The 10,514-nt window shown below is 44.9% G+C and overlaps 1 protein-coding gene across 1 annotated transcript in view; it reads left to right on the top strand.

Annotated features, from left to right (window-relative positions):
- The first annotated feature begins 2,719 nt into the window (after positions 1-2,719).
- The window catches only part of mthfd1l (methylenetetrahydrofolate dehydrogenase (NADP+ dependent) 1 like), a 47,316-nt gene continuing 39,521 nt past the window's right edge, over positions 2,720-10,514 (top strand). The window contains 10 exon segments of the mRNA XM_060041993.1: positions 2,720-3,256; positions 3,884-3,968; positions 4,511-4,561; positions 4,704-4,757; positions 6,938-7,062; positions 7,749-7,849; positions 8,302-8,438; positions 9,024-9,135; positions 9,256-9,323; positions 9,649-9,746. Of these exon segments, the coding sequence (XP_059897976.1) occupies positions 3,018-3,256; positions 3,884-3,968; positions 4,511-4,561; positions 4,704-4,757; positions 6,938-7,062; positions 7,749-7,849; positions 8,302-8,438; positions 9,024-9,135; positions 9,256-9,323; positions 9,649-9,746 (1,070 nt within the window). The 5' untranslated portion in view covers positions 2,720-3,017.

The raw sequence follows: 10,514 nt of genomic DNA, 5'->3' as shown, positions 1-10,514 counted from the left end.
GGACAAATGGAGTCTAATTAATTTTAAACAGTGTGGTCTTTTCCTATGTTTGAAAGGAAGCACATTTTCATCTCTCCTTGACCCGATGACGTTGTCCACAAAGGTTAAGGAAAGGAGACATAAAGGTTAGGAGATTTTACTATTCGTATCAAACCGCCTTTCTTACTTAGACCCGCCCACGCTGCCTGGATAGCTTCCGGACGGCGTGGGTGAGTCTTAGTAAGAAAAGCAGTTTGATTGGAGGTATAGAGTGGCGAAGTCACGCCCCTTCCGGTAGAGCTCATGGGACCTATGAGATCGAAAAATACGAATGGGTGTCAATGGAGAGAAAATAATTATTTTCTGGTCCCAGTCTTTATATGCCCTGGATTACACATATGTTGTTTGTGGATTTAAATGATAATTTTTCATGCAAAGAAAACTAAAATTTTTCATGAAGAAGTTTGATAATTGTAGGTTTTATGTGAGGCCGCTTTGTGAACTACTCTCGACGCATATGATATACGTCACCACACCCGCACTTGGAACTCGGCACAGAGATGGCACATAGAGATGGCACATAACTAAAACTCTCCACATGCCCCGACTTATAGTGGTTTTCACCTCTTTCTAGGCTTTTATCCTCGCCTTGAAAAAAAGTGGTGAAGTGGAGCAGAGAGATCGCCATCTCTGTGCCCGAGTTCCAAGTGCGGGTGTGGTGACGTATATCATATGCGTCGAGAGCAGCGAAGAGCTATAGTTCACAAAGCGGCCTCAGATAAAACCTAAAATTATCAAACTTCTTCATGAAAGTTTTTAGTTTTCTTTGTTTGAAAAATTATCATTTATATCCACAAACAACATATGTGTAATCAAGGGCATATAAAGACTGAATAATTATTTTCTCTCCATTGACACCCATTCATATTTTTCGATCTCATAGGTCCCATGAGCTCTACTACCGGAAGGGGCGTGACTTCGCCACGCTATAGATTTTAGGTTATACTAGAGCTGTGTTCGAAATCGTTCCCTATACACTCGTTCCCTATTCCCTATAGAGTGGCGAAGTCACGCCCCTTCCGGTAGGGCTCATGGGACCTATGAGATCGAAAAATATGAATGGGTGTCAATGGAGAGAAAATAATTATTTTCTGGTCCCGGTCTTTATATGCCCTGGATTACACATATGTTGTTTGTGGATTTAAAGGATAATTTTTCATGCAAAGAGTTCGACCGTTTATTGTGCAATTGTTCAGATAAAGGCTGTAGAGAAAACACAACGAGAAAGACTACACGGCTCGTATGTGACGTCACGCTCCCTGCGACTGGCGTGGAGAAGACCGACAATCTTCCCATCGGCATAACTGAAACTCTGCACGTGCCCCGATTTATAATGGTTTTCACCTCTTTCGATGCTTTTATCCTCCCCTTGGAAAAAGCGGTGAAGTGGGGCAGAGAGATCGCCATCTCTGTGCCGAGTTCCAAGGGCGGGTGTGGTGACGTATATCATATGCGTCGAGAGCAGCGAAGAGCTGTAGTTCACAAAGCGGCCTCACATAAAACCTAAAATTATCAAACTTCTTCACGAACATTTTTAGTTTTCTTTGCATGAAAAATTATCCTTTAAATCCACAAACAACATATGTGTAATCCAGGGCATATAAAGACCGGGACCAGAAAATAATTATTTTCTCTCCATTGACACCCATTCATATTTTTCGATCTCATAGGTCCCATGAGCCCTACCGGAAGGGGCGTGACTTCGCCACTCTATATAGTGTACATGATATAGTGCACTATATAGGGAATAGGGAACGAGAATTCGGACACTACGCTGAACATTTCTAAACGTCATTTGCGTCAGTAAATGCGCCGGGTATTTGTGTGACGCAGACAGATGCGCCCCCATCATGTAAACAAACCGGTCTCTCACGGAAAGCTGGAGGTTGTATTGATGTTGAATGTTACATTTCCTTGTTCAAGTTTTTTTTAACTAATTTTGAATGTTACATTTTCTATGTTAAATCCCCAAATTTTTTTTGACATTTCTATACGAAAGCCGGAGACTCCATCATTAAATGTATTCGTTTTCGCGGTTATTCAGCTTCTCCTCCGGAAAATGACGACCGCATTGCATTGTGGTATACGGGAGTAACATGCAGGTTACATTTGTACCCTATTTTAAGTCCACTATATAGTGCCCTATATAGTGGACCACTGAGAATTCGAACACCCTACAAAATGGCGTGCACCCTATTTAGTGCACTACATCCATGATAGGGAACGATTTCGAACACAGCTCTATGATTAAGTTTAGGTCTTAGGTTAAAGATGGCTAATTTAAGGTATTGGTTTAGGTATGGCTATGTTAATGGAATAGGTTATAGATGTCTTAGTGTATGTATTGGATTAGACATTGCTAAAATTAGTATCTGCAACATATCTGCCAGAGTGATTTCAGTCCAATGGGTTTTGTCATGTTGGGAAGGCCGAGGCCGTTTGCATTGAAGAGATTTTTAATAATCACTCTCAAGGGCCCAAGACATGCCCATGTGTTTACACAGGTAGTTAAATAATGTACATGGCTTTAATACCATTAATACATTATTCAAGGCCTGTACCATTACATGGAGAAGCAATAGCCAAAGTGGACATGTTTATTTACTCATACAATTTGACATAATTATAATTAATTATCAGACAGAAAACTTAACACCAGGATATGTGACATGAATAAAAATCTAAAAGAAACATTTTTATTCGTGGTTTGTATTTGTAGTAGGTATTTATTTGTCTTATATACATTTAGACACACTGAGGTTTAAAAGTCCCCCTAGTAAAAACTCCTTCCTGAAATTACCCAACGTGAACGCGCATGCTCGTCACCGCGGAACTTTCTCATCACAGACACCCTGTTATCTGCTGTGGACCCTGTTGCTGCTGCTCTGTCTTCCTCTTCTTTGGCTTTTTGAGAACAACTACTCGCATTATCCACCCGTATACCTTCTTAAACTCCCAACAAACCACCCGAACCAGTGATGACCCGACTCTCCGTCCTCCGTCACGCGTGTCGCGGTCTGCGGGTCCCTCCATCACAACCAACCCGCTCAGGAGCTCCCGTCTTCGGCTCCGCAAAGAGATGTCCGTCGCTGGGTCTAGCTGGAAACCGCGCTATGTTCCGCTGTGCGAGCACTACCCCCACCAGTGCAAGCTCCATGGTGAATAAGTACAGCAAAGAACAAGAGGGAGCTGAGATCGGATACGAGAAGTGTGTGAGGTAAGGACTGGAGGAGACGGCATGTTGCCTTCAGACGTTTCCTGAGATCCAAATCGTCCGGTTGTACTTAATGAGTCATAAAACTCCTTTAACGATCTTTTAAAGGATTATAGAGCCGTTTCAGCAAAATGCATGTCTTCCCCACATCACCCACGTGTCTTCACCACACCGCCCTGCCAGCTGATGTAACCCAACCCAACTTTTTCTCATTTCCCTGTTGTGCAAAACAATGGATCTGAACGTTGTTGGTGTATTCAACCTTACGCGTATCGATTCGAAGCTGCAACTCTGCGTGAATTTGGTGTAGTCATGACGCTATCGGTGGGAATATCACGTTAGATGGGGTGATGTTGATGTTTTAGAAGGGATGTGGGTCAGTAGGTTACCTCTGCAGTAGCTGACTGATGGATCCGCGTCCTTGGCTCCTCCCACCCGACAACTATTGTCAAGTCTCCAAAATGGAGATTCTTTATTCTAGAAGAAACATACAAACACACCATTACACCTTTTTAGGCTGTATACATTTAATCAATGACAATTTTTCAGAGCTTTTTTATCAGTGTCATTTTGTTGTCAGTTGTTTGAAGATGATAACGCTTAATTAACTAATTTCACTGCCTGACGTAGCGATGTTCTGGAGCGCACCAGAGAGTCCCTAGTGGCCCTGCAGAGAGACGACCCAGCGCTCCACCCTGTGCTGGCCATCATCCAGGTGAAGACCCACACGAACCCAGGGACCCGTTGAACAACCATGCATTTTAGTAATTGTGAATAGACCCCATACATCAACGGTGTCATGTAAAAATGTCATAGTGTGCAGCCTGTACTGGGAGCGATTGCATACTGTATGTGTTGAGAAAATATTCTCTCCGCCCTCTGGGTATTTGTTAATTCAATGCGATGGTTTATTATTGTCATTGCCTCCAATGTGATACAAATATAGAGCCTAAATTACATAATAATAAATTAATAATATAAGATTAGTTCTGTGTAATACATTACATTGTAATATCATACACATATCACTGGTTATTAACGAGCATGTTCTATATCATGTGGTGAATATAAGAATAATAAGAATACTTTTTTGATACACAAGAAACTTCTGTTTATAACCAGTAGCAATGGTGTTTTTGTCTCTGGCCAAATATAATCAGCCTAAAACCTTAAACTTTGGAGTATTTCGCATCGGGAAGATTGTATTACCCGTATGTTAATTTTCTGTCCTAATTTATTGTGTTTTTCATTATATAGAGTGGGGAGGACGATGGCTTGCTGGAGGTCAACAGAAAGATGGCAGGAAAGGTACGTCTCCTTTTATCTAAAATATTTCAAATCTATTTTATAACTTGTTCCATTTGTCTTGTCCAACGTTTCTATAGTCTCTCACCCTTGCACGTTTGATGGGTTGTCATTCTAACTATTGGCTTGTTTTCCTCTCTCCCAGATTGGACTGAACGTCGCTCAAATATGCCTAACCAAAGATTGCACAGAGGATGAGGTTCGTAAAACTCTGGCTGTCTGTCCCCAGTCTCTCTCCTCACCCATCCCCCAACCCTCGACACTCTCTATGTCACGCACGCATGTCGGCACACGGCCTGGCCTCCTGTCTGCTTCGGTTCGCTCATGTCGGGAAGAAAGAGAAAAAAGATGCTGAGAACAACTATTACCCAACACAAACATCGGGGCTAGGCTAGTGTATGTGTTGCATGGGGGAACATTGAAAAAGGTCATGTCTTCCATGATGCATTCTTAGTTTCTATTCATTCACAACACTTTGCAGTGCATTATATGTAAGTCGGGCTTCTCAGCCGTGGAATCTCCATTCACCAGCTTGAGGGTTGCGTCTGCGTCTGTGTCTGTGTTATAGCAAAAGCTCTAGTGAGGGCCGCAAACAATAATCAGAAGTGGCAGTCACACCTTGTTCCCTAAGGGGAAATTACAGAGATATTCAACCTCACATTTGCCCGCATTGATACAGCCTTCGGAAGGGGATTCAATTAGCATATTTGTTCAGTGGCAGGTCAATATAGTTGGATTTTAAACATAAACAGACATTTGCATGAATTTGACTTGTGCTGAACTTGTTTGGGTTTGGCAAATACAGCAACATGATTGGTCGAAAAACAAACACGAGGTTCAAGATAGTGAACAGCCCCGTTAACCCAGATTGATCTGTCTGTAGGAAGCTTGAGTTATTCATCTAAAGTCTGAGACTCGGGGTTTAGAGATGTACGAAATTCAAAATGGGCCTGACGGGAGTTATCACGGTTGAGTAAATAGAACGTGTGATTTAAATCAGTAGTCCCGTGAGTGGGAAGAGTGGAAAGACACCCTGTTTCATTAAGCTAATTAGTCGATTAGTCGAAGGTTTCCACAGGAAGACTGATTGTCTGGGTCTGGTGCCCAGGGCTCCACAGTGCTGCCCGCTCAAAGATTCAACCACGATAAGATGTTTAAGATGTTTAACTTAAACATAAGGCCCCTGTCTGTTGTGGGTCGGTGGGTTACCTCTGCAGTAGCTGACTGATGGATCCGCGTCCTTGGCTCCTCCCACCCGTCAACTAGTGTCAAGTCTCCAAAATGCCCACAACGAACACGAGGTTCAAGAGAGTGAAACGCCCCATTCACCCAGATTTGAGCTGTCTGTAGGCAGCTTGAGTTATTCATCTAAAGTCTGAGACTCAGGGTTTAGAGATGTACGAAATTCCACTACTGAAGTCAGGCAATGCAGGTTCTACTCGTGTCCTCAGGTGAACTCTTCGCCCCCTTACCCCAGCCTATAGCACTGGCCTTGTTCCCAGTCAAACCAGGTCCCTGAATAAACAATGCTTAACCTGGAGCTGTTTGAGGAGTGAGGTTATCTCCATCTTCCGGCTTATTCAGTAACCCATGTCAATAATGAGGGGTCTTCTTCAAGTCAGAAACATATAGTTTCCGCGTGATGGTGATGCAATGAGCATGAAGGTAGATATCACTTATCTTCAGGCAGGTAGAGGTTACTATTGCCGTCGTTGTGTTTCAAAATCGACAATTTACATTTAGAGCATTTAGCAGACGGTTCATACAAACAATAATAATAATAATAATACATTTCATTTAGAGGCGCCTTTCAAGACACCCAAGGTCACCTTGCAGAGCATATAGTCATCATAAATCGTTTAAAAAAAAAAACATTGTGGAAAAAATAAAAAAATAAACATAAGAAATAAGAAATAAATAAAACAAAAACAAGACAAAACAAAACAAACAAACAATCAAAACAGTGATCAGTTAGACGTTGTGTGCGAGTTTGAACAGGTGAGTTTTGAGTTGTGACTTGAAGGTTGTAATGGTGTCTGACTGTTTTATGTGTGGGGGGAGGGAGTTCCAGAGCCTGGGTGCTGAACAGCTGAATGACCGGGCGGGCACCCATTGTAGTGAGTCGTGATGTGGGGATACATAGTAGTCACACCCTGATGGCGGAGTCAACCATGCTAGACGACAGCCAGCTCGTCTGGAGCAGTGAGGGTGAGGCGTCTTGCTCAGGGGTCACACCTCGACCCTCAGCGAGGAGGAGCCGGGGATCGAACGAGCAACCTTCCGGTTACAAGGCAACCTTGAAATTAAACGAAGACCAGAAAAACAAATAATCACAGAGTGATTCTGTGTCTGTCTCTGTTGTTGCCCGTTTGCTTGTAGATCGTGGACGAGTTGTCGAAGCTCAACGAGGACCCCAGGGTGCGCGGTGTCTACCTCCACCTCGCCCCCGCCCTGCTGACCGGTCGGGTGATCAGCACCCTCGCCCCGGAGAAGGACGTGGACGGGTAACTGGGGGGGGGGGGGCGATTATTCTCATGCTGGGTCGAATTTAGCCCAAATCAAAATGGGCCTGCTGGGAATTATCACGGTTGAATAAAATATAACGTGTGATTTAAATCAGTAGTCCCGTGAGTGGGAAGAGTGGAAAGACGCCCTGTTCCATTCAGCTAATCAGTCGATTAGTCAAAGGTTTCCACAGGAAGACTGATGGTCTGGTGCCCAGGGCTCCACAGTGCTGCCCGCTCAAAGATTCAACCACGTTAAGATGTTTAAGTGGCTTAAACATGAGGCTCCTGTCATTGCTTCAAGTCTTGTTGCATTCATCTGTTTTAGACAGAGATGCAAGGAACCATGTATGACATTATTTTCCCTATCTCTGCCAATATGCACAATCTCTCTCACACTCAATCACTCACTCACTCAATTGGTGGAAGCTTTTATCCATATGTTTTTGCAACACCATGAGTCTTTACATTTGTACCATGGGTGCGATTCCAGTGGGAATCGAACCCCTAACCTTTGCGATATTCCTTCAATGGGCTTCCAGTTGAGCTAGACATGACAATCCAATATTAGACATGACGAAACAAACCAAATAAACTTGATGGACCCTTCCCGTCTGCACGGCCTCATGAAGTCCTCCCAGTCTTAGACCTCTGCTCATCTAGGTTCTGTTCCGCTGGCTCCGCAGGGTGGCCGATCTGAACATGGGTCGGCTGGTGAGAGGAGACCCGAGCGAGGGCTTTGTGCCCGCGGAGGCCATGGCCGTCATGGGGGTTCTGGAGAGCCACGGTGAGTCGGGGAGATGTCAATCGTCACTATAATATACTGTACAATTATATACAAATAATGTGAACCCTGTTTATATACTAGTCAATGGAAAATACATTTCTATACATTCTCCTTGGATAGTTTGCATTTGCGTTGCCACTGTAGCCATGACTGCTGCCTGTATCTTCCCTTAATTATTTTGCGTGTCCAAAAAATAAGTGCTTCTTCATCAACCCCCCCCCCCCCACACACACACACCATGACGAGTTCACAACGGGTCAAAGGTCAGACCGGAGCGGAGGGCTATGTGCCTAGTCTGCGTGTAATATGTGTTCATACACTCCTCCAGTGTTTTATGACCGCAGGAAGGATTAAGCATGCTGGAGATAATATGTTGTGATTCTGAGTCGTTTTAGGGCAGGAGAACCGGGGGTATTCTGTCCTGGTATTGAACACCTTTTGTGGCCCCACAGGCGTGTCCTCAGAGGGGCAGACGGTGGTGTTGGTGGGGGGCGACGGAGCCGTAAAAGTGGCCCTGCGCTGCCTGATCGAGAGAAGAGGAGTGGTGACTCTCAACGGCCACAAAAGCTCAGAGAGTCTGCAGAAACAGGTGTGTGTGTGTGTGTGTGTGTGTGTGTGTGTGTGTGTGTGTGTGTGTGTGTGTGTGTGTGTCTTATTCTTCATTCTGAGTTTCATTTGCATCATTTTCATGTAGTGTTCATTACTGACCACATGGGGGCAGTACCTACCTGACTTTTGTCACTACAGCATACTTGCTTGCTATGCTACTTAAAACCTATCTCTTCAGGACCACCTACAAAATTTGACAAATCATCCTCCGCCATCTTCCACTCTCTCCCGCTCTCTTAATGTGTTGCCTATTGTTGTTGTGGTGGTGTTTATTTTTTTCCCTTTTGTTTGATTATCTGTACTGTCTGTACGTATTCCTTTCTTATTTGTTAAGCGTCTTTGAGTATTTAGAAAAGCGCTATAAAAAACGGATCAATTATTATTATGCAAAATGAAAGCTTAAACAGGCCTCCGATTCAAAATCCAGATAGTTTGTTCAAATTCTTTTAAAAGAAAAAATATAGATTAGAACAGACTATTCTCCATTGTGAACGAGTTACGGTATATTTTGAAGTATTTCATTCTCCATAATCGACACAGAATCCATTTAAACCCTCTCTCCCAGGTGAAGAAGGCAGATGCTGTGGTCCTATTGGGGGCGGGGCCGTCAGAAGTCCCGCCCACTTGGCTGAAACCAGGCGCTGCCGTCATTCGCTGCGACTCTGCGTTGACCTCAGGTAGCGCAAAAGGCCCATGTGTCAACAAAAACAACAACAACAGTGTTTCTCTGGTTACATGTCACCAAACAGAAGGCCGCTGTAATCAGCCATTTTTGTTGTTCTGTTTTGTTGACCCAGATGACCATGATGCAGAGAGGACGTCGCAGAACGGCCTGGCTCACCTCACTGCAGCGTACAGAATGCAGGCATGTCTGACACACAGTGCTCCACCTAGCCTGACGACCCCAGACCAATCCATGATTGCGTACTAGTCTGGATCCTCTGTCCATTCTTCGAATCCCAATGGGTGTTCTCAACAGGTTTTTCAAAAAGGGTTCAGTTTAGCTCAGGAGGTAGAGCTCCTCCCGACTCCTCCTAGCTGAATGTCGAGGTGTCCCTGAGCAAGACACCTCACCCTAACTACTCCTGACAAGCTGGCTGTCGCCTTGTGTTGGCGACACCGCCGTCGGTGCGTGGCTGGTTGTCGGCGTCATGGGTCAACCCAATATGCGTGTCCTTGTTTCCCTTCAGAACGTGGTGCTGGGGTCCTGCCGCTGGCTCCAGGAGCAGCAGTACCAGGACTGGCGCCTCCGCCTCCTGAAGCTGCAGCCCCTCAACCCCGTACCCAGGTAGGCTGTCGCCTACAGAACGCAGCCCTATCACAAATACACCGGAGTACCGTCAAACACACACAGAGGGCGCTGCTGCCCACAACACATTTCCATTCATGTAAAGTTAAAGCGACAGATTAGATTAGACACATTTCAAGATGATCATATGAATATATTCAAGCTTTTGTTCTTACTTTTTACACCGGTAGCCCGTTTGCTCGCTATGTATTTCCGTCCTCGCTGGTTTACGTTCATTGGAGGCAGGGTCCACTCTTGACAGTAAACGTGTTTAAATAATGCACTAGACAAAAACACTGTCCAACGTCAAGAGAAGACGGTGCTGACAAGTAAAAATATGGTTAAATCTATGGGGTGATGATTCAATAGTTGTTTACTGTTATTGACAACCTGAGGTCTCTGAGGGCCCGTTCTCATCGCTGACCCCTGGAGGCGGTCGTCTCCCCTCGCAGTGATACAGACCTGACCCTGACTCGGCTGTTTCTGTCCCCTGGTCCTGCAGTGATACAGACCTTACCCTGACTCAGCTGTTTCTGTCCCCTGGTCCTGCAGTGATACAGACCTTACCCTGACTCAGCTGTTTCTGTCCCCTGGTCCTGCAGTGATACAGACCTGACCCTGACTCGGCTGTTTCTGTCCCCTGGTCCTGCAGTGATACAGACCTTACCCTGACTCGGCTGTTTCTGTCCCCTGGTCCTGCAGTGATACAGACCTTACCCTGACTCGGCTGTTTCTGTCCCCTGGTCCTGCAGTGATACAGACCTTACC

This window comes from Gadus macrocephalus, chromosome 21 (genome assembly GCF_031168955.1).
Source record: "Gadus macrocephalus chromosome 21, ASM3116895v1".
In the NCBI taxonomy this organism is placed as follows: domain Eukaryota; kingdom Metazoa; phylum Chordata; class Actinopteri; order Gadiformes; family Gadidae; genus Gadus; species Gadus macrocephalus.
This window is presented reverse-complemented; position numbering and strand designations above follow the sequence as displayed.